This window comes from Barbus barbus (assembly GCF_936440315.1).
Source record: "Barbus barbus genome assembly, chromosome: 22".
NCBI classification, from domain to species: Eukaryota; Metazoa; Chordata; class Actinopteri; order Cypriniformes; family Cyprinidae; genus Barbus; species Barbus barbus.
In genome coordinates this window covers 19,645,917-19,669,897 of record NC_136750.1, presented here as the reverse complement: position 1 = coordinate 19,669,897, position 23,981 = coordinate 19,645,917, and the positions used below count along the sequence as shown (strand labels likewise).

At 38.5% G+C, this 23,981-nt stretch overlaps 3 protein-coding genes across 6 annotated transcripts; 2 read left to right on the top strand and 1 right to left on the bottom strand.

The window, feature by feature from the left end:
* Positions 1–774: 774 nt before the first annotated feature.
* On the top strand, positions 775–11,269 carry ddb2 (damage-specific DNA binding protein 2). 4 transcript variants are annotated; one of them, XM_079373423.1, is made up of 11 exons: positions 775–931; positions 1,015–1,178; positions 1,308–1,429; positions 6,576–6,767; positions 8,261–8,427; positions 9,264–9,363; positions 9,450–9,627; positions 9,734–9,879; positions 10,029–10,184; positions 10,708–10,753; positions 10,842–11,269. In XM_079373423.1, the coding sequence occupies exons 2-11, from the start codon at positions 1,031–1,033 to the stop codon at positions 11,102–11,104; spliced, it is 1,518 nt and encodes a 505-aa protein (XP_079229549.1). In that variant the 5' UTR covers positions 775–931; positions 1,015–1,030; the 3' UTR covers positions 11,105–11,269. The 4 variants fall into 4 exon arrangements, with proteins under 4 accessions (XP_079229549.1, XP_079229548.1, XP_079229550.1 ...); XM_079373422.1 differs by having other exon boundaries at positions 818–923; XM_079373424.1 differs by lacking the exon at positions 8,261–8,427 and adding an exon at positions 7,360–7,505 and having other exon boundaries at positions 824–923.
* Positions 11,270–11,664: 395 nt separating this feature from the next.
* On the bottom strand, positions 11,665–13,236 carry LOC306842514 (protein FAM180A-like; the record flags this gene model as incomplete). The annotated part of the gene is made up of 3 exons (XM_079373435.1): positions 11,665–11,991; positions 12,737–12,816; positions 13,161–13,236. The coding sequence occupies 3 exons, from the start codon at positions 13,234–13,236 to the stop codon at positions 11,665–11,667; spliced, it is 483 nt and encodes a 160-aa protein (XP_079229561.1).
* A 321-nt stretch (positions 13,237–13,557) lies between these two features.
* On the top strand, positions 13,558–23,141 carry kbtbd4 (kelch repeat and BTB (POZ) domain containing 4). Its single transcript, XM_079446736.1, has 4 exons — positions 13,558–14,577; positions 14,681–14,822; positions 14,929–15,035; positions 20,747–23,141. Exons 1-4 carry the CDS (start codon positions 14,116–14,118, stop codon positions 21,605–21,607), a joined length of 1,572 nt encoding a protein of 523 aa, XP_079302862.1. The 5' UTR covers positions 13,558–14,115; the 3' UTR covers positions 21,608–23,141.
* Positions 23,142–23,981: the final 840 nt, after the last annotated feature.

The window sequence follows — 23,981 nt, the reverse complement described above, 5'->3', positions numbered from 1 at the left end:
ATTATAATGTAAATGTTCATTAAGGTCGTTGCTCATTTTGTACATCTTACACAAAAACATTACAAGTTACATTATTACAAGTTTATTTTATCTTTGTGGACAAAGTTCGTTTATTATACGCTAATCGTACTTAAAGTGTATTTAGATGAAAAACTATTCCAAATACATTTTGTGGTCGAGGCGGGATTCGAACCAAAATTGTGTGTAATTTTCTCGGCCCGCCTCCCTGGAATTTCCTTCGCTCCTATTGGCTTGTCAGCGCTCTACACCTACTCGCGACTGGCCACGTGTCTAAGAAGCTGAAATCTCCCACTACAAGCACAACGAGACGCCCATCAAAGTGGTGTAGATTTAAAGGTGTTATTAGTATCTATTTTTGTTTGTTTGTTTTTTCTATTTTAGTGTAAACTATTATAGCTAAAGATTTTGTTTGCTTGTTTGTTTTAATATTTCCATGCCCCCTAACTCGTCTAAAAATGTTAAATTCTAAATATTATATCTCAATTACAGTTACATAGTATTGTATTATGCTCATATTATTACTTTGAACTGAGGCTGCAATTAACATTTATGAAGGTAAACAATTGCAATTGAGTTTTCAGGCAATATTTTGGTACACTAAACAGCGAAGGTGCCAGGAATTTATGAATATTTCTAGTAAAAAATTGAATATTTAAGTCAGAAATGAACTAAATCACAGTCATTATTTATTAAAAAAAAAAAAAAAACGTACACGATTTGCTCAAAGTATGTGGATACTTGCCAGTATTTAGTGGCATCTAGTGGATACATTCTGTATTGCGCCTAACGTTACAAAACATTCGGTAGTCAAAATGCGTGTCTGTGCACGTGTAGCGGTGTTGATCTGTGACCAATTTCCCGATCTGAGGGTGAATGTAATGTAGGTCGTTTTACATCTGCAGGTAAGAAAGTAAGTGCATGATTCTAGTCTTATCTACAATTTGTAACAGTGATATATTTGACATGCAATGTCTTTGTCGACCTCTTTCAAAGAGAAAGTAGACTTTTAATGGCGCGAGGAAGGGCTCAGACAGATTCCTCTGCGTCGAAGCAGACGAAGAAAGCAAATTCAAAGAAAAGACCGAAGGAAGAACAAACTCAAACACTCTCCAAGAAGCTGAAAGCCAAACAAGAAGGCAATACAACACCAAAAACGGGTAAGCAAAGATGCGAATAATGAGTAACTGCACAGTTTTGTTTAAATATGCAGTTTAATTTATGAATGACTAACCAGTCCTTAATCTACATTTTCTAATGAGCTAATCTGTATTTGTGTAATGTAACAGAAACCCACATACAAGCAAGTGTCAAATTGATTGGAGCTCAGAAAAAAGTGGGCCAAACAAGTATCCTTCACTACATTTACAAAAGCTCCTTGGGACAAAGCATCCATGCTCAACTGCGCCAGGTGATGACAAGCACATAATGCAAATATAAAGTTGTGCTCATAAGATTACATACCCCTTGCAGAATATGTTAATAATTTTAAATTAGAGGGGTCATGAAAATTGCATGTTATTTTTATTTAGTACTCTCCTGAATAAGCTATTTCACATAACAGATGTTTATACTCCACAAGACAAAATAATAACTGAATTCGTAAAAAATGACCCTGTTCAAAAGTTTACATACCCTTGAATCTTAATAATGTGTTGTGTCCTGGATGATCCACCACTGTTTTTCTGTGTTGTGATAGTTGTTCATGAGGCCCTCGTTGGTCCTGAGCAGTTCATCTGCCTGCTGTTGTTTAGAAAAATCCTTCAGCGTAGATTATTGCAAAGGTTCTGCACGATCCTCTTGTTCAATATTCTCGGGTCTGACTCTGAATTGATATGGCAATATTGAAGAACTTGCTGTTTTGGCAAGGGGCGGGGCAGTACTGAAACACGTCTAAGCTGTTCGCCAATCACAACGCACTGGGACAGCTAACCAATCACAACACATTCCGTTTTTTATGGAAGGCGGGCCTTCATCAGATGATATCAGATATGGTTCAAGATGGCACCGCTCATGGCAGCCATGGTGCTTCGCTATCCAGTTGTTTTGGTGTTTTTGTTAGTTTTTCCTGTTTTTTGTTTGTCAAACATGATCAGTTTTGCCAGGGAGGAACTGCTGAACATTCGGCAAAACACATCACAAAATCTCCTACCAGTTTTCGATTATTTGGATGTTTTGCTGGACATAGTGGTCGGCGCAGCGGCGGCGCTGATCAAACGCAGGACACGCAGACGGGGGAAGCGAGCCGGCGCGCTCGTGAAGCTCAGACAGCGTGGATTTCGAATGCCGTTGCCTAGCATCCAACTGGTGAATCTCTGCTCTCTACCCAACAAAATGAACAAATTCCTTCTGCTCTCCCGGACAAATAAGAATTTTTCAAACTCTGCTGCTCAGTGTTTCACGGAAACCTGGCTGAACGACACCATTCCAGACAGCGCGTTACATCTGCCTAACTTCCAGCTGATCAGAGCAGATTGCAACGTGGAATCAACGGGGAAATCCCGCGGTGGCGGGACGTGCTTTTACATCAATGAAAGGTGGTGTACAGATGTAACCGTGTGCTGTTCAGATATAGAAACGCTTTTCATCAACTGTAGGCCTTTCTACTCGCCGTGGGAGATTTCATCATTCATTCTCGTGAGTATGTACATTCCACCGCAAGCGTACGTGAGCCTGGCTTTACAGAAACTCGCTGATCTGATCTCAGACACAGAACAACAACACCCAGACTCTGTTTTAATAATTCTTGGGGACTTTAACCAAGCAAATCTCTCACGTGAGCTGCCAAAATACAGACAGCATGTTACATGTACCACCAGAGAAAGTAATATATTGGATCACTGTTACACAGCAATAAAGAATGCATATCACTCTGTTCCACGGGCAGCTTTGGGGATCTCTGATCACTGCCTGGTTCATCTTATACCAACCTACAGGCAAAAACTTAAATCTGCTAAACCTGTTGTAAGGACTGTAAAGAGATGGACCAACGAGACAGAGCGGGTTTTACAAGCCTGTCTCGACCTTACTGATTGGAGTGTTTTTGAAGCTGCTGCCACCAATCTGGACGAGCTCACAGAGACTGTAACTTCATATATCAGTTACTGCGAGGATATATGCATTCCCACCAGGACTTATGTAACATTCAACAATGATAAGCCATGATTTACAGCAAAACTCAGACACTGTTTGTGGACTTTAGTTCGCCCTTCAACACCATCATCCCTACACTCCTCCAGACCAAACTAACCCAGCTCTCTGTCCCTAGCTCTATCTGTCAGTGGATCACCAGCTTTCTGACAGATAGGCAGCAACTAGTGAGACTGGAGAAATTCATGTCAAACAGCCGCTCCAAAAACACTGGTGCCCCTCAGGGCTGCGTTCTCTCCCCACTGCTCTTCTCCCTCTACACCAACGACTGCACCTCTAAAGATCCCTCTGTCAAGCTCCTGAAGTTTGCAGACAACACCACACTGATTGGCCTCATCCAGGACGGTGACGAGTCTGCCTACAGCCAGGAGGTTAAAGAGCTGGCTGTGTGGTGCAGTCTTAACAACCTGGAGCTCAACACGCTATAAACAGTGGAGATGATAGTGGACTTCAGGAGAAACCCCCCTGCACTCTCCCCACTCACCAGAGCAGCTGAGAAGATCGTTGGTGTCTCTCTCCCCTCCCTCCAGGACATTATGTCAGGAAGCTGAACTCCCTCCCGTCCTTGCGCCCCCTCCCCTCTTTTACCCCATGCAACACTGAACACTGATACTGCAACCCCCCCCCCCCCCCAGGACCTTCCACCCCCCACCCACTTAAAAACTGTGACCAGCACCTGTCACTTGTGCAGCATTGGACTGACCACTACCTCATCCAGCATTGACTACAAACTACCTATTCGGATAGTCTGATAGAAGACTGTTCTCTTGTCACTTTAACAGACTGATAAGCTCTTCTTGCACTACACATATATCTGCACAGTTTTGTTTTATTTAACTGGTTTGCACTCTTATCTGCCATGTGCCTTATGCCACTTTATCCATCTCTCTCTTTATTTTTCTACAATGTCCTCATTTGTATAGTTGTATGTATATAAGTTTAAACTGTATTTATCTGTATTTGAACGTCTACTGTCAGTGTTTAATGTTAACTGTATGCACCAAGGGTCTGAGAGTAACGCAATTTCAATTCTCTGTATGTATGTGCTGTACTGAAGAATTGACAATAAAGCAGACTTGACTTGACTTGATCATAGACAGCGCTGTGGCTGCAGTGGAGACATTCAAGTTCCTGGGATCCATCATCTCTCAGGACATGAATTGGGTCACTGACATCAACTCCATTGTAAAAAAAAAAAGCCAAACAAAGGTTGTACTTCCTTCGCCAGCTCAGGAAGTTTAACCTGCCACAGCAGCTTGCTGAAACAGTTCTATTCAGCTGTCATCGAGTCTGTTCTGTGCACATCAATAACTGTCTGGTTTGGCTCAGCTACAAAATCAGGGATCAGAAGATTACAGAGAATAGTTCGGACTGCTGAACGGATTATTGGTGATCCCCTGCCCACCCTCCAAGAACTGTATACATCCAGAGTGATGAAAAGGGCTCAGAAAATCACTCTGGATCACTCACATCCAAGTCATCCCCTTTTTGAACTACAGAGCCACAATCACCAGGACAGCCAGGCACAAGAACAGTTTCTTCCCCCAGGCAATCCAACTGAACGGTTAAATGCCCCCCCTCCCCCCCCCCTCCCCCATTATGCAATAACAATGTGCAATAACCTTATACTTATTTGCTACCAACTCCATCTTTGTACATCCCTGTATCTCCTTCTATTCTATCCCATTCTATCATCTATTGCACAACTGTATATACAATCATTTGTTTCAATTATTTTTTTTTTTTTCAATTTGTTTATATTTACATATGTATATTTTTTTTTATTCTCATCTGATTTTTATTGTCTGTGTCGTTGTTGTCTCTGTTAACTGGAAGCTTATGACACTAAAACAAATTCCTTGTATGCCCAAGCATACTTGCAATAAAAGCTCTTTCTGATTCTAATTCTGATCAACTAATCGAGCCATTTGTGCCAGGCTGGGGAGAAAGGTATTGTAATGATGTAAATTATGTGGAAAAATAATTTTTGATTTTTGAACCACCAAGCATGAGAGCACCATGCCCAAACCCCCAAAACAAAATCAAGACTTTGTAAAAAAGCATAATAGGACCCCTTTAATGCATTGTGTTGCCTTCTTGAGCATCAGTAAGTGATTTCACTTTATAAAATAGTTATGTATGAGTCCCCCCAATTGTCCTCCATGTAAAAAGATGGATCTCAAAATCATAGTCACTTTTGGAAAGGGTTCAAATATGCAGAAAATGTTGGAAAACCAAAGAATGTGCAGGAGCTGGAAGATTTTTCTGAAGAACAGCAGGCGCACTTGAACTGCTCAGGACCAACAAGGGACTCGTGAACAACTATCACAAAACAGAAAGACAGTCATGGATCATCCAGGAAACGAGACACGGTATTAAGATTCAAGGGGATGTAAACTTTTGAAGGGGGTCATTTTTATAAATTCGGTAATTTTGTCTTGTGGAGAATATATAAACATCTGTTATGTGAAATAGCTTATTCAGGACAGTATTAAATAAACAATAACATGCAATTTTCATGATTCCTCTTATTTAGTTAAAATTATTAACATTTTGCATATTCTGCAAGGGGCATGTAAATTTATGAGCACAACTGTGTGTGTGTGTGTGTATATATATATATATATATATACATATATACACACACACACTTATATAGTGGTGGCCAAAATGATTAGAACACTAGTATTTTCACCAGCTAAAAATGATTTTGTAAGTTAATTCTATCTTTTGCTGTAGTTTGTATGTAGGAAATATCAGTTTACATTTCCAAACATTCATTTTGCCATCAATTGTAATAACGTCTCCAAGATGCTTCAATAGACATACCTGATCACTGAAAAACTATGCCTAAGTGCACCTAGGGAAAAAGCTGTTTTAAACCAAATGTTGATTTAATTTAGTTAATAGAAGTTAATTGATAAAGAAAATCTATTTATGACATTATTTTTGACGGCATCCTCATTTTACTGCATTTTTACAGTGCCTAATAATTTTAACAATACTGTAGCTTTGGCATATTTCTTGAAGCATCTTGAAGACGTTGCCACAGTTACTCTGGATTTATTCTGTTTCAGTTTGTTCTGTTTCTTCATGTCATTCCAGACAGACTGGATGATGATGAGATCAGATCTCTGTGTGGAGCACTGGCTGTTGTCAGACTCCTTGTGCAAACAAAAATTTCACTGGATTATTACAATTAATGGCAAAATGAATGTTAGGAAATGTAAACTGATATTTACTACTGACACACTACAGCAAAAGATAGAAATAACTGACTTAAAACCATTTTTATCTGGTGAAAATACTAGTGTTCTAATAATTTTGGCCACCACTGTATATGATGTACTTGTGTAAGTTTTCTACAAATATTACAGTGTTATGTAATACTCCTCATTGCTTTATAGTGTCTGCAAGAGCCTTTTATACGCTCACTTAGAGCCTACAAACTTCACCGCACAGCCAGCCCCTTCGATCGGAGGGTCACTTGTCTGGAATGGCATCCCACGCATCCTACCACTGTTGCAGTGGGCTCCAAGGGTGGAGACATCATCCTGTGGGATTATGATATGCTGAATAAGAGAACCTTCATACAGGGGGTGAGATAAAGCTGGACTGAAGTGAAGAATATACTGTTCAAAATGAAGATAAAAGTATTTGGACACTTTCACTTTCTAGAAACTGTAAACATAACTCAGGAAAGTGAAGTTACTTCTGATAAAATGTTTAGAATCATTTGTTTGCAGATGCATCTTGGTTTGAAATTCATCTAATTATGCAATGACATACATTTTAAGTGTCCAAATACTTTTGGGGTTTCCGTGAAATCAAATTATTGTGAAATATAAATTGTGTTCCTCTGCAGGGTAGTTTACTGATATAAATGGTAAAATAAGAAAATTCAATATAAGTGCATAAATAGCTAATAAATAATCTATTATATACCATTAGATGTAGTAAGAAAAAAGTACAAAACTGTCACTGGGGACCTTTCAAACAGTAAAAAATGTACCCTTTGGTACTATTATGTACTATTTAGGGGTAAGTAAGGTACAACGATGTACTGTCACTGTGACATCTTTGTACCTTTTTTCTGAGAGTGTAAAAGTAAATTTTAGCATTTGCTCAGATTACAGTAGATCAAAGATTCAATTTTAGCAACTGCTGAGATTTTCTCCTCTGTTCTTCCAGATGGGTCCTGGAGATGCAATAACAGGCATGAAGTTTAACCAATTCAATACCAATCAGCTGTTCATCTCATCTATTTGGGGTGCTACCACCCTTCGGGATTTCAGTGGATCGGTTGTACAAGTCTTTGCCAAAACAGATTCATGGGAGTAAGCGAGTTCCTTTATTAGCAATTATGGTAGTTCTCCCATTTGATCTCAAAGAAATATAGACCACACCGAGATAAAATACTTTTAAATTGAACTTTAATTTGATCTAATAGTTCTGTCCTGTTGTTTGGCACTTCTGTTCATTCAGCTGAATTATAGTGTGAGTTCAACATCAGTTTTCAGTGTTTGATTCCGTTGGCTCTTAAATATGGAGGAACTTGCCTGTGTTTGAAGTTTAACATATAACTTGTTAACACAGAAACTAAAATTCAGTTCCATGTCATAGATAAAGTGGGCATCGAATGTATTTGCATATATTTTGGTCTCCTGATTGGTATGAATTTGGATAAACCCTCTGACAGATCAGAGGATGAAATCATTGATTGTTTTTAGCAGTTAGTTAAGCTATGTGTGACAGTAAGCTCATGTCATTGATTATGTTGCTTTTAATGAAACTTCATGTTGTTGCTAAGCTGTTAGATTTTAGGTTATCTGAGATAAATACATTTTGCCAGTAATGTTGTCCTTCACTATTTGTGGTATGTAATTGTGAAGGCTGGTGTTTATGGCTGTGTTGAAGAACACCGTTTGTCTTCATCTCCTTCATGTTGTTGGGTCGGTTTAGTTGCTGTATTCATTTGCAGTCATGTTGAACCAACAGTCCTCCCTGACCATTGAGTCCTCCCTTCTCATGACAGTTCTTGGTTTGACAGGTAGATCTAACAAGCTTGTGTTTGTCTGTTGTGTCCACGCAGAAGGGAGCTGGTGATTTTATAGGGGGGATGAAGTTCTGCCCCACAGATGTGTCCAAAATCTTTGTTGCTTCTGGTGATGGCACAGTCAGCGTGCAGAGTTTTGAGGGCCTCCAAAGTCAGATATTGTCTCGAACCCCAGATTGTGGCCATGACCACCATGATCTTTGGTGAGGACAGTGCTTGTGTGAACTCTTGTGAATTGCTCTCCAGTGTTGGGAAATTGAATATACTTTTTTGGTGGTGTTTATATATTTCATGTTTATGTTCAGTATTCCGTATTGCTGTTCTGTTTGAACAATTGCCTTTCAGCATGTAGTATAGATTGATTGTTGATTTGTCTTGAGATTGTTTGTCACATTTGTCTTTCAGTAAGTTTCTGCTTCTTTGAAAAGATGTGATCACTGTCTTTCCTGCAGAACACACGATCCAGGGGGCGAGGTTGGATCCAGATCCAACTCCTCCCACCTTACATATACCTAAACCTACCCGTCTCCACCCCCTAGATATTTAGTTTTAGTTAGTTTTATTTATTTATATAGCACTATAAAAATGCAACTAAGTTGCCCAAAGTGCTTTACAGAATAAACAATCATACCTCAATATAATGAAAATACAACCATTAAAACTAATTCATTAAAAAAAACATCATCCATTTTAAAATGCCAAGGACAGTAGGTGATTTTTTTAACTTGGATCTAAAAATAGTCAGAGTTGGTGCCATTCTAATCTCTAGTGGCAATTTATTCCACAAATTTGGACCGATCACCGCAAACGCCCGATCACCTTTATACCTAGATCTAGTTCTGGGCACTGTCAAAAGTGCCAGATCACTAGATCTAAGTGATCTAGAAGGAACATGATGTGGATCAAACCCTGCCCCCTGGATCTTTGTTCTGCAGTGAGGGGCTACTGCCTTTCACTGCCATTATTAGGTATAAATTGGATATTATTTCAAGATATATTTGTATATATAGTTTTAATGCCTCATATGTCACTCTCCCAGTTACTGGTACTGCTGTGTGGATGTGTCTGTTAGTCGTCAAATGCTTGTAACTGGAGACAATACTGGACGACTACTTCTGCTTGGCCTGGATGGACATGAGGTAAGTGAGGGAAAAATCTAAATCAATTCTAATTGCCAGAATCAAGAATAAAGCTGTCTGATATTTGTATTTTTGAAAACATTCAGATTTTCAAAGAGAAGCTGCACAAAGCCAAAGTGACCCATGCAGAATTCAACCCTCGTTGTGATTGGCTGATGGCTACATCATCTGTTGATGCTACAGTCAAGCTGTGGGACCTCAGAAATATTAAAGACAAAAGCAGTTATATCGCTGAATTGCCTCATGAAAAAGCAGTCAATTCTGGTAAGAGACTATATATGATTAGTAAAGTGAGGAGGGGAAGAAGTAAAAAAAAGTCTCTCAACTGTACAATGCAAATTAATTGAAATTAATGTTCTTTTTCTTTCAGCGTACTTTAATCCAACAGACAGCACCAAGCTCCTGACTACAGACCAGAGGAACCAGATCAGGGTATATTGTTCATATGACTGGTCTAAACCTTATCAAATAATTGTTCATCCTCATCGACAGTTCCAGCACTTAACACCCATCAAGGTAAGAGTTCCTTTAGCCTAAACTGCAAGTTTCACTTGCTTGGCTTTTTTGCCCATGTTGTTTATGTTGTAATCAAGTTTACAGGCATCTCAGAGATCCAGGACTATTGACGTCCTAGAGTTTAGTTTTGCAATTTTTTTTTCCATCAGGCAACCTGGCATCCCATGTATGACCTCATCGTGGCTGGCCGTTACCCAGATGATCAAGTATTAGTCAATGACAAGAGAACTATTGACATTTATGATGCCAACAGTGGTGGTCTTGTGCATCAGCTGAGAGACCCCAATGCTGCTGGTATCATATCTGTAAGAATATCTTTTTTTTCTGTTAAATATTTAAAAAATTATAATGTTAATGATTAGAATTCCTAAAAATGTATACACTACTACTATCTTTGGAGTCAGTAAGATTTTTTAAAAGACATTAATACTTTGATTCAGTGAGGCTGCAGTAAACTGATCAAGAGTCTATGATCAAGAATTCAAGATTTCTATGTAAAATAAATGCTGTTTTTTTTCTGTTAATCAAATAATGAAGAAATAGTATCATGATTTCCACAAAAATATTAAGGCACAGTTTTAAGTACTGATAAAATGTTTCTTTAGCTCCAAATCAGCTTATTATATTTTCAGAAGGATCATGTGACACTTATATTATAAAAATATATTAAAAAGAGTGTCAAAATATTTCACAATGTTAATGTTTTTTTTAATGTATTTTTAATCAAATTTTAAAAATGTTTTGAAAGGTAGTCAATATATAATCGTAGATGGACTTGATATCTGATTGCAGGCACCACTATAATATTACATGTTTATTTTATTTCAGCTCAACAAGTTTAGTCCAGCTGGAGATGTGCTGGCTTCTGGAATGGGTAAAATATAATTTACTGTTTATAATCATAGTAGTCATGAGCGATAGAAGATAGAATTAATTTGAAAAGTTGTACATTTTAATTACAGGCTATAACATTTTGATCTGGAACCGAGAGGACACACTGAACAGTGTTAATGGGAAACAAACAACGGAGAGAGTGGAGGACAGTGGAGGCAGACCTGGAACCTCCAGATCCCAGCGTAGCACTCAGCAGCGCACAAACAGAGACAGAAGAGCAGCTGCTGATGATGCCAAGCTCAAGAAAAAGCTGTCATCACTGTCATCAACAGAGACCAAGACCAAGAGCAAGAGCAAGAGAGAATGCAAGACATCAAAAGCAAAGAAGTGAGAGAGAATACACTGAACTTTAAAACTAGATACTCAGGCTCATGTCAATATATAAATCCAACAAAAATAAATAAAATAAAATAAAAAACAGACTTGTTTTGTTACCTTTTGTAGAGCCTAAAATATGTATATTCTGTTCAAAATAAACTTTTGTACTTTTTTCATTAAAAACTTTGTCACGTGTCTTTATTAGTGTAATAAGAGGTTCATATTCTTTGAGTCATATAAACCAGGTACAAATAATCAGGATGTTACTTTAAATGATGTTTATTTAACAAAGTTTTGGAGGAACACGTTCAGATAATCTACCCAATCAGCACGAGGTGGTATATATATATATATACATAGCCGACTCACCTCTGTCCCTCAACAGTTTCCAGCATCCCTTCACCACCCCAACTCCTCACTTTAGACTTTTCCTATCCCAGCCTAGGATATGGGGGAGTACTCTGGGTTCGGGCCAAATTCCGAGCTCAGAGCCCTCCCCTTGGACAGCACGCCAAATATGCATACTCTTTATCTGATTTTATTTTCTGTACTTGTGAATCACTGGTAAGTTTATTAAGACTTGTGTAGCTGAACGAAAGAAACATTTGCAAAATGACCAAGAATATCCATCCAGGCCTGCTGCTCTGACTCTAACCTCTGGTTTCGTGTCTGGTAGGCTGAATAGATAGTCTTGAGGAGGAGGGTCTCAAAACGGGCCTGAGTGAAAGAGTTGTCTTGCTCTTCCAGCATAGCCAGTAACTTCTCCATTGCAGAGACAGTCTTTGGGATACTGTCGTTTATAAGAGATAAGAAAGCTCGCCCTTGTCGCATCGATGCAATTTCTTGATCCCGCATGACAACATTATTGTCAGCATCAAACTCCAGTCCTCTCCATAAGAACTAGGATTAAAAAAAAAAAAAAATTGTGATCTGATCTTTATGGTATGGAGCCCATTACGGGATGTGGTGATGAGGGAAATAAATTGCTTATGTTTCCTTTCAAAAATATTGTGTTTTTGCTCACAATAGCACTTAAATGTGCCTTTGCTCACAATAGCACTTAAATGTAAAAATTTCTTGAGGGAATGCAAAAGTTTCTTGGGAAACAAACGTTTTGCTTGCAAATTCAGAAAATCTACATGATTATTATTAAAAATATATTCCTTCTATCTCATGTTTTCCATCACCATGTGCCCTTTGGGACTCCATAGAGTTGTTTCTTCAGCAATTGTCTATATTTGTAGTTTAGTTAGATCATAAGATTATAATCATAGTATTTATTTAGCATTTTACTTAAACAGTTCAGGAGTGCGAGAACTGATTATTCCATGTAATCTCTCAATAGTGTTATAAAAACTGCATGCATAATAGGCTACTTATGAAGCAATTAGAAATGTTTGAAATATTTTAGATGAAATGGAGAATAACTTCTGCTTAACATGTTATGTACAATAAAGGCTATTAAACCTTATATTAAAAATTCTCATAAAAAAGGCACATCACAGTGAGAAATTTGATCATTCCAGTGACACACTGCTATAGTATAACCTACAGTTTTTAAATGATCTTTGAAATGAATGTTCTCACTACAATAATGAAATTAATTACTGTACATCAATATATGGATATAGCTATACCTTCTTACCTCAAACATCAGGCTAAAATCATTTACTGACCTGACAAAACCTTGATGTGCGAGTCCTCCATGCAGAACCGCTGTAACATCTGCATGACATCACAGACTGATGAGTTACATTAAACTTGAGCTGCAAGACAAACAAGTGTGAGCTATTCAGAGCTATGTGAGAAATGCCATGATAAACTGAGTGTGAATAATACAAAACCAAAGTTTTAAACATCATAATAGTGCTTGCAGAGAATAAAGGGTGAAAACATCACGGTTGGCAGAAATCATGTCCAACATGCCACAGTCCAGCAGCACTGGAATAGCTAATAAAATCAAGTACTACTATTATGATCACAAGGAAAACAAGCCTGCGCATATGATTCATCTACATAGAAGAGCATAACAACAAAGATTTAAATATTTAAACTGCACGTCTCTTTACCTGATGTATTCCAGGGCTCCCTGAAGCCAATAAGGCACAGGACAACACATACCACTTTGATCTGAGTCATCAGCATTGCCACAAAAATAAAAACTGCAGTTGATTCACGCAGCTTTCAGTCGTCATCCGTTTAAGCCCCACAAAAACGGTATTACCGAGTTAGACAGACTTTAGTGCGTCGCATTTTTCACCCGCGGAAAAACACAATTTGAGCCAAACTGGGAGAGAGAAAAATGCGACTACTAGACATGGTGACTTATATCTATTTATTTTTTATTGTAAATATTTTTAAGATGATATTGTGTTATAGAGCTTCATGAAATGCGAAGTTACTTGAAAATACGTTAAAAAAATATATGGATTTTTTCGATATGCAATGCAATGACGAGCCTCCAACGTCAATATGACGTCAAGACGAAGAATGTGCTGTTCGCTTCCTGAAGCTCACAAGCGGTCTTGGTATGGCAAAGATTTAACACATACTAACATTTATAAATGATAACGCGCGTGTGCTGTCTACAGTTTTACATCTGACACACTGTTTTCTCGATTGTGGATTCATCAGGATGGTGAAACCTTAATCTAGGTGGCTTAAATTAGCATTAGCTACATAGCTGGCTAGTTTACATAGATGGACAACGTTTGACTGAGAAAACTGGTTTGAAAATCAAGTCGATCAGTTCTGGTGGAACCGTATAAATGCAAAACCATTTATAAATATCTTATTAAACTGTTTGGAATACTTTTTGTGTAGATAGCCAGCAGCAGTTTTTTTTTTCATAAAGAACTCAACATATGGCTTTAAATCAATCTGACAGTAATTTTAGAGCCTACTGAGTGTTATATCCTAAGGCAAATCCCAGCCTGCCAGTCAGCAATCAAAACTACATGAATGACTCCCAGTAAGTCATTCATCTAGTATTCAGGTGAAGCTGCTTGAGATTTTATAGGCGCCATGGAGTCCAGTGAAGACGGGGGTTACAGTGTTGGAGGTCCATCAGGGGATGAAAACTACTTCCAGGGCTACACCTTCACAGATCGCTCCCATTCCAGCCGTGTTGTGAAGAGCATCATGGACTTGTGTCTGGAGGATGGTTTGTTTGCAGATGTTACCATCACCGTGGACAGCAAAGAGTTCCAGCTTCACCGCCTGGTGCTCTCTGCTCAAAGCTGCTTCTTCAGGTCCATGTTCACCTCTAACCTCAGAGAAGCTTATGAACGTAATATTGAGCTGAAGGATGTCAGTGCACCAGTCTTCCAGTCGCTGGTGGACTACATCTACCATGGGACGATCAAACTCAGGGTTGAAGACCTGCAGGACACTTATGAGATGGCTGATATGTATCAGCTCATTGCCCTGTTTGAGGAGTGCTCTCGCTTCCTGTCACGAACTGTGGATGTCAAGAACTGCCTCCAGGTGAAACCCTCAGGTTTATTAATTTGTAATATACACACAAAAAATTGCTTTGAGAAAGGTCAGCTGAATCAGTAGAAAACTGTTGTTCACTTTTTTATTTCAGGTGATGTGGTTGGCAGATAGACACAGCGACCAGGAGCTGTATACGGCTGCCAAGCACTGTGCGAAGATCCACCTGGTTCAGCTGCACCAGACAGAGGAGTTCCTGAACTTGCCATTGTGCCTTCTCATTGATATCATTAAAGGTGAATAAATGGCATTAACAGCTAATTGGTTTCACTTTAGATGAGAGATTTTAATCAGAAAGAGTCAGAGATCGTGTTAACTTGTAATTTTCATTTGCTTTTTTAGATGGTGTGCCAAGCTCACAAAATCCAACTGCAGCTATTAAATCTTGGATAAATCACAATAAAGTTGAACGAGAGGAGTATTCTGATATGCTTCTAGACAGCCTAAAGGTTAGTGATGGATCAAATGGATATTAAACAGTATTTTAAGAAATAATTTACCTTTAATGCTGTAGTAATATTTTGTATTCTTTAGATGAAAACATATCCAGGGCACAACTGTTTTAGTTATTTATTTAAAATTGTTATTTATTTTCACTGGCCCAGTCAAGCCTGTAGTTAAAGGGATAGTTCACCCAAAAATGAAAATTCTGTCATTAATTACTTTCTCATTTTAATTGCGTTCCAAACCCGTAAGACCTTCATTCATCTTTGGAAGACAAATTAAGATATTTTTGATGAAATTTGAGAGCTTTCTGACCCTCCATAGACAGCAACGCAACCACCATGTTCAAGGCCTAGAAAGTTAGTAAGGACATCGGTAATTTTATGAAGCTACGAGAATACTTTTTGTGTGCAAAGAAAACAAAAGTAAAGACTTAAAGCTGCAGTCCGAAAAATTATCCAAAATCAATATTTTAGCAAGTACATAATCAGCCAGAGTTCAAAACTATCGCCTTGCTTTAGCCCGATTCACAACGGTTAGCTTATAATAATGTTTTCTAATTTGAGTGGTACGGGTAGGTTTTCTCTGGAAATTCAAGCATGCTGCTGCATCATTACGTCACGTCTGTAAACATAAAGAAGTTGTCCCAGCTACTAGGCTATCACATGTGAGGATCCTGCAGGTGGCGGATCGTTTATAGCCTTTTCTCACAGCAGCTAGAATAATTAAATGTCAAAACATCATTTGATGGCGGACTATAATCCAGGAAGGATTATATGAAACACATGTAAATTAAATTAAATTATATTCCAGTTTTAAATGTGTTTCTGATTACAGATAGCCTGGGATTACACAATCTTTGTATTTTAAAGAAAACCAGTTCGAAGGGAGCATAGTTTGCTTTTTGGGTTAAAAGAATTTCAAATGGCATGACAATTAGATTAGACTGTACAGAAATTGAAATCTACATGCTAATACACACTATACTCAGTCACGCAATGCTGATTTTGTTAACGTTAATAATTTGAGAATAAAGTATAACAATAATAATAATTTGCACGGTTAGATGTGATATGATCTAACCGATCTAACCTTAATCACCATTGGTAGCGCGATTTATGGTATTGCTTTTTTCCTCAGTTTGTCAGAACAAGCATGGCAGACTTGTTACTTGTTCAGATGACAATATTCAGTGAAATTCTTATTTGGGTCATATATTCCAAGATGTAGGTGAGAATCTGTGATTTACTAAGTACAGGATTCACACCGGTGCGGTGCCTGACAGCCACATATTCACCTCGAAACATTATATTCATCTGCCCTGGAGCCGTGCCAACTCACAACCCATGCAATGAAGATAATTCCGCAAGTAACTACAATTCCAGGTTTTCAAACAGAGATAGCGACAAAGAGGCAAAACTTATGGACTGCAGCTTTAAAATTTAATTTCTCCTCTTCTGTGTCAGTCTTCACAGTGCGTTTACAAGAGTACCACAACACATGCATTTGCATTCCTCAGCTTATGCCATGGACTATTTTAATGATGTCCTTACTAACTTTCTGGGACTTGAACATGGTAGTTGCACTGCTGTCTATGCAGGGTCAGAAAGCTCTCAGATTTCATCAAAAATATCTTAATTGGTGTTCCAAAGATGAACGAGGGTCTTATGGGTTTGGAATGACATGAGGGTGAGTAATTAATGACAGAATTTTCATTCTTGGGAAGACTATTTGTTCAAGATTTCTTCTCACCCGCCTCACGTTTGCACTGGTCCAAGACAAAAATTGATTTGAATTTATTGAATAAATTGAATTTTAAATTAATAATTTTATTTACATATATACAATACAGTCATGGCCAAAAATATCGACACCCTTGCAATTCTGTCAGAAAATGGAACAATTCTCTCAGAAAATTGTTCCAATTGCAAATGTTTTGGTATTCACGTTCTTATTGTTTTTGTTTGCACTGCAACAACACAAAAAAAAAAACAGAAGAAAAGTCAAAGTTGATAAAATTTCACACAGAACTCAAAAATGGACTAGACACAATTATTGGCACCTTGTCAAAATTGTAAGAAATAATTGCTTTTCAAGCATGTGATGCTCCTGTAATTTGTATTTAGACACACCTTTAGCAAGTAACAGGTGTGGGCACACTTGCAACCAGTTAAAATGGAGAAAAGTTGGCTCAACCTTTGTGTTGTGTGTCACACTGAGCATGGAGAAAAGAAAGAAGTGTAAAGAGTTGTGAAAAAATTGTGGAAAAACATGGGCAATCTCAAGGCTACATGTCCATCTCCAGAGATCTTAATGTTCCTGTGTCCACTGTGTGCAATATCATCAAGAGGTTTACAGCCCATTGCACTGTAGCTAACCTCCCTGGACGTGGACGGAAGAGCAAAATTAATGAAAAATTACAACGAAGGATTGTTTGAATGGTGGATGGATAACCCTGATTAACTTCCAAACAAATTCAAGCTGATATGCAGACACAGGGTACAACAGTGTCAGCTCGCACTATCCGTCGCCATCTGAATGAAAAGGGACACTATGCTAGGAAACCCAGGAGGACACCACTGCTGACACAAAGGCATAAAAAAACAAGACTGGAGTTTGCCAAAACTTATGTGGCAAAACCACAATCCTTCTGGGAGAACGTACTGTGGACAGATGAGACAAAAGTAGAGCTTTTGGTAAAGGACATCATGGCACTGTTTACAGAAAAAGAAATGAGGTCTTCAAAGAAAAGAATACAGTCCCTACAGTCAAACATGGTGGAGGCTCAAAGATGTTTTGTGGTTGCTTTGCTGCTTCTGGCACTGGATGCCTTGACTGTGTGAATGGTATCATGAAATCTGATGATTACCAAAGAATTTTGGGGCGCAACGTAGTGGCCAGTGTCAGAAAGCTGAGTCTCCACCAGAGGTCATGGGTCTTCCAGCAGGACAATAGCCGCCTTTCCACTGTCGACGAAAACCTTGGGCCAAAGCAGGCCAACTGGGGCTTGAGGAGTGGTTATGAACAAAAGCGGAGTTTCTCCACGTCTGGAGAGCATCAGCACCGCAGATCATTTCATAAAGTTAACAGCTATAACACCAGCATTAAAGACTTTTAAAATAATTTTTAACTCAAAACTCACTTTCAGACAGCAGTGAGTGTTTGAAATAACTTCTGTTTGAGATCCGATGTGGATTATGATCACCATACAAGGCAGAAATATTTTATATTTAAGCAGTGCAAAAGATTATGCATGCAAGCCATTAACGTTACCACAGTAAACATGGTAAATACGACTGCTTGAAAAAGTCAGACGTCAGCTTCTCATTCTCCATCACAATTGTGTATTTATTTAGTAACATTTTATCTGTCATAAGACTCGTCTTGAGACTTTAGCTCTGCGCATGTCATAAAATATAATATGGCTTTTGTTCTGGAGCTCCCTCTGCTACTCAGGTCGTATTTTTGATGGAAAAATATAGAAATGATCATTCTTTCTAAATGTGATGTATATAGGGATGTAACGGTATGAAAATTTCTAATCACGATTATAGTGATCAAAATTATCACGGTTATCAGTATTATCACGGTATTGTTAAAATGTGCTGGAGATGTTCAAAAAGTACCGAAACATAAATCACTTCACCAAGTTTCATACTTAAAAATCAACAAACAGCAAATAAAATGACTTTTTGTTTGCATAATCACTAAAACAATAACATTACCAGTGAGGTCTGGATTTTAAATGACAATTTGACTGACACCAGTTTAATAGCATGTTCAAATAAATAATGTAAATGTTCAAATAAAGCTTTGAAAAAGTTTAACATAAAAGGTAGACCACACATTTCAGCCTTTAAAGAAAAGGGTTAAATTAAAATGATAATTAATAAATGATTATATGTATTTTATCTGCTCCATAAATAATTCAATATAGCATATCTGAATTGTTTAAATGTACATAAGTTTGTTTTTCATCAACCGGTTAAAATTTACAGCAGGTCATGCAAATTTGGTCAATTTTTTGGCCAGACAGAAACTGCACACAGACTGAATGTAAATAAGTGTCTGTAAATCCACTCTCTGGCAGCAGGTGGCGCTTTATACGGAAAAGCTGAATTACAGCTGATTCCTGTGAACTCCGCGAACACTTCCTTTAGGTATTACATGGAGCTAAGATGAAAACAAAATGCCATCGAATTGTTTCTGAAGACAGTCCGAACCTTCAGAGGTACATTCATATGATTAATTCATTGATATATTAATTTGTATAATTCCCTAAGCACTCTTTTAAAACCTCCCAGCTTTTCCGCCCTATTTTCACTCAGAACGAAACTACTGTGCTGCTGTGCGCACGTGAGACTGTTACTGAAAACTCTGCTTTATGCTGGACAGTATTTATTTATCGCGAGTTGTTTAAATCACGGTAATCGAATACGGTTTTAATGATAATTAAAATATGAAACGGTAATACTAACCGCGGGGAATTTTATCATGATTTATCGTCAAACCGGTAATCGTTACATCCCTAGATGTATACTTTGACTACAAATAAACAGAAACAGACTTGACTGACTGTGAAATAACGGTTCATACCGCTTGTGTGAGACTAATTTTAAATCCTGATAAATTATGATCATATATCACTTAGGCTATTATTGTAAACATATATGCTTTTGGATTTAAATCTTTAACAAAACATGCAAACAAACGGTTGCTTTTGTGATGTTCGTTTTGTGATCATGCTAGTTCCAGTGACTTTATTTGTATTAGTTTTCTGATAAATCTTCTCTTTGTTGGTGAAATGATGGGGTTGCATGACGTTGTTCCAGAGAGGCATGTAAAGGGTGGGTTTTAGTGAAGCGCAGCGGAGCTTCTGGCCCAACGGTGGAAACACATCGTGATTTTGGCCTCAGTGCTGCAGGTCTGAGGCTATTAGCACCGCCCGGCATGCCCTTGGCCCTGGCCCGACAGTGGAAAAGCGGCTAATGACCCAAAACACACTTCAAAAAGCACTCAGAAGTGGTTACAAACAAAGCGCTGGAGAGTTCTGAAATGGCCAGCAATAAGTCCAGATCTGAATCCCATAGAACACCTGTGGAGAGATCTCAAAACAGAAGTTGGGAAAAGGCATCCTTCAAATCTGAGTGACCTGGAGCAGTTTGCAAAAGAGGAGTAGTCCAAAATTCCAGTAAAGACGTGTAAGAAACTCATTCATGGTTACAGGAAGCGATTGATATCAGTTATTTTTTCCAAAGGGAGTGCTACCAAATTTTAAGTTAAGGGTGTCGATAATTTTGTCCAGTGTATTTTTTGGGTTCTGTGTGGAATTGTATCAGATTTGACTTTTCTTCAGTTTTTTTGTGTTGTTCCAATGCAAAAAAAATAAATAAACGGGAGTACCAAAACATTTGCAACTGCAACAATTTTCTGAGAGACGGGTTGCATTTTCTGACAGAACTGCAAGGGTGCCGATATTTTTGGTCATGACTGTATTTGCATATATATATATAATATTTATCATATTTGCATTTTTTATGAATATTAAATTTAAAATAATGTATATTATTTAGATATTTCCTAATATAATTTTTTTGTTTATCATTTGTTTATCATGTTACGCAGCTGATCACTTTAAAAATATTGACAAGCAGAATGTACAACCTTTGATTATTGCTATTGTCCACATGCTCATTGTTAACTTTGTTGTGTTTAGGAGATTGGTGAAAAAGTTCACATATACTTAATTGGGAAGGAAGAGACACGCACACACTCATTGGCAGTGTCTCTTCATTGTGATGAGGATGACGCCATCAGTGTAAGTGGCCAGAACAGCTTGTGTCACCAGATCACAGCTGCCTGCAAGCATGGGGCAGATCTATATGTTGTAGGGGGCTCCATACCACGACGCATGTGGAAATGCAACATGCATACTATGGACTGGGAGCGCTGCGCCCCTCTGCCCCGGGACCGTCTGCACCACACGTTAGTGTCTGTGTCCACAGAGGATGCCATATACTCATTTGGAGGCAAGACCCTCCAGGACACTCTCTCCAATGCTGTCATTTACTACACAGTACAGGACAATATATGGAAAGAGACCACTCAACTAGACACAGCCGTGTCAGGTGCAGCTGGAGTCAATTTGGGAGGCACCATTTACCTTTTGGGTGGGGAGGAAAATGACATGGACTTCTTTACAAAACCATCTCGCCTTATCCAGTGCTTTGACACAGCCACACAGAGGTGTCATACCAAGCCCTACATGCTGCCTTTTGCCGGATGCATGCATGCCACCGCCCATAAGGACCTTATCTTTGTGGTGGCAGAGGGCGACTCTCTGGTGTGCTATAACCCACTGCTGGACAGCTTCACTCGGCTGCGCTTCCCTGAAGTATGGAGCTGCGTGCCATCTCTATGGAAAGTGGCTAGTTGCAACGGATGCATCTACGTTTTTAGGGACAAATGCAAGAAAGGTGACGCAAACACTTTGAAATTGAATCCTGCCACGTCGGTTGTCTCGGTAATCAAGGGAATCAAAATCCTCCTCACAAACTGGCAGTTTGTTTTGGCCTGAGATGTTCAAGTAATGCATGGGACCATTATAAATGTACTATGGTGATAACAGTTATGGTCTGTGATATTGATTCAATAGACAGCAGTCATGTAGAAGTTGTTACTGTGATACAGTGGTTCAAGCTTTATAATGTCATGTGAAGTGTTACACAGTAGGACACTGTAAAGTGTTAATGAAGGCCAAATGTAATGTGTGATGTTTGTCATTTGCAGTTTACTTGACCATTGAAGTTTGTCAAGCTTTGGTGAAACCTTCCAACATGTGGTTCATTTGGATTTCAAAAGGGATTTATATTCAATTTTTTTTTTCAACTGTTAACATTCCGCAACATGCATCTTTATTCTAAATCCACAAGGACTAATCTGTACACAACACTTACTGAATTAGATGAATACATATGCAATGTATACAGCTGTGAATTGGATATAGTAACTGCCCTCTAATGAGTGATAATGTGCAATATATGGTGTCTTTCATATGTCTGCCAACATTCTCTGAACATAAGGAAATAATTATCAGTTCAAAATATCCTCAAGACAACTGACAAAAATATTTTAGCACAATTGTCAAGGGCATTTAAAGGGATAGTTCACCCAAAAATGAAAAGTCGTCATTTACTCACCCTCAAGTAGTTGTGTTCTGCCGAACACAAAGGAAGACATTTTGAAGAAAGTTTGTAACCAGGCTATTTTGGGGGAAAAAAATAAAAAATACTATGGAAGTCAATGGTGCCCAAGAACTGCTCTGTTTCCCACATTCTTCAGATTATCTTCCTTTTTGTTCAGCAGAACAAAGACATTCATACAGGTTTGGAACTACTTCAGGGTGAGTAAATGATGGCAGAATTTTCATTTTTGGGTGAACTATCCCTTTAAGTAACTTCATAATGAACGTTTGCAAGAAATGTGCACATATTGCAACTTATATCTTGCTTCATGACAATTTCCCTGATGTCACCTCCGATCTCTGCTTCTCAGTGGTTTAAAAGTTGAATGCTACAACTGTTTACATTTTACTTCACCATGCAGTATATGAAAAAGCTATCCATTTTTATGTCTGTCAGAGACACAAGCTTAATTTTGTTGACTCTTGTGGCTGGTTTAGACTATTGTTAGTTACAATGATTTGGCTTTTGAAGTTGTAGACATTTTTTAAATGTCTGTGGTGTTCTACTCTGTTCTTTTGGTCAACATTCTCTTGAATTAAAAGCTAAAAATAAGTTAGGTATTTCATGTTTTCCCCTTTGCCTAACAGTTATGATAATGTCATCCTCACCTTCTTGTCGTTCTGAACCCGAATGACTGTCTTTCCTCTGCAGAAGGCAAAAGAAAATATTTTTAAGAATGTCTTTTTTTTTTTTTGCATACAATGAAAGTAAGTGAGGTCCAATGCTGCTTTGAAACATTGTTCATAATATCTTCTTTTGTGTTTCGCAGAAGAAAGTCATACTGGCTTTGAACAACATGAGGGTGAGTAAATGATGGCAATTTTCTTTTTTGTGTGAATAAAAACACAATAAAAGATTTGTAAGGAGTGTTTTTCTTTTTTCTCACTCTGTTTTAAAATAGACTTGAACGCTAGAAGCTACACAAGTATTTATTTCAAGGAATATATTTCGGTTTCCCCAAAATGTGCTGAGGCAGTGTGTTAGCATTTCAGGAATTGTGTTATAACAAAGACGTGACTTACAACCACCAGATGCTTCTCTTTGGAAAGACAAGCCATCTGAATGGCAAGGCGGTAAATACTCTCTATTTGTATCCGTGAAGTTGGGTGTAAAGGGGGCAGGAAGGGCCGGAGAAAGCCAGGTTCAGTTGAGAACCCGACAATTCGATCCCATTGATGTGTTTCAAGAAGCAGCGGTACTGTAACTCAAGACAAATACCATGTCAGAGTTTGTGAACTATTCTAAGCATCAGTTGCTGACACCAAGGCTGGGGGGCTGGGAGGTGGCACACCGAGCGGCTTAACAAGGCCCACCCACAGGAACTGCAACCCTCTATGTGGACCGTTGACTCGCTCTGCTTCACCGTTGTGAAATATCGGGCTGTTTTTAGACATGTTCACATGATGTCCAAACCTCTGCTGTAGCTTATTTCCTCAAGTTGTTCTTTCTTAAGGGTCCTTCACAGTTGTGGTGCTTGAGCCTCTTGACGGTGTGTGGATGTGGAGGAGAACAGCACTACTCTTGGTATGAAGATCGACGGATAAGCGTCTTTTGTGACCTTGGATCTTTTCAGAAGCTGAAGCTGGATTCCAGCAGAGACACATGGTCCAGAGTGACAAGGCCATCTGCTGTAGCGCCAGCACTGCAGTGGGAGGGAAGAGAAAGATGAAGGGGTGGTTAGTGGGGGGGTCAGTGTACAGAGAATTC

Coding starts and splice junctions, on each gene's coding strand:
- ddb2 (XM_079373423.1), top strand. CDS start 1,031: ATGGCGCGAGGAAGGGCTCAGACAGATTCCTCTGCGTCGAAGCAGACG. Junction 8,428..9,263: donor CATGACCACCATGATCTTTG/GTGAGGACAGTG, acceptor TCACTCTCCCAG/TTACTGGTACTGCTGTGTGG. Junction 10,754..10,841: donor TGTGCTGGCTTCTGGAATGG/GTAAAATATAAT, acceptor TTTTAATTACAG/GCTATAACATTTTGATCTGG.
- kbtbd4 (XM_079446736.1), top strand. CDS start 14,116: ATGGAGTCCAGTGAAGACGGGGGTTACAGTGTTGGAGGTCCATCAGGG. Junction 14,578..14,680: donor ATGTCAAGAACTGCCTCCAG/GTGAAACCCTCA, acceptor TTTTTATTTCAG/GTGATGTGGTTGGCAGATAG. Junction 15,036..20,746: donor TGCTTCTAGACAGCCTAAAG/GTTAGTGATGGA, acceptor TGTTGTGTTTAG/GAGATTGGTGAAAAAGTTCA.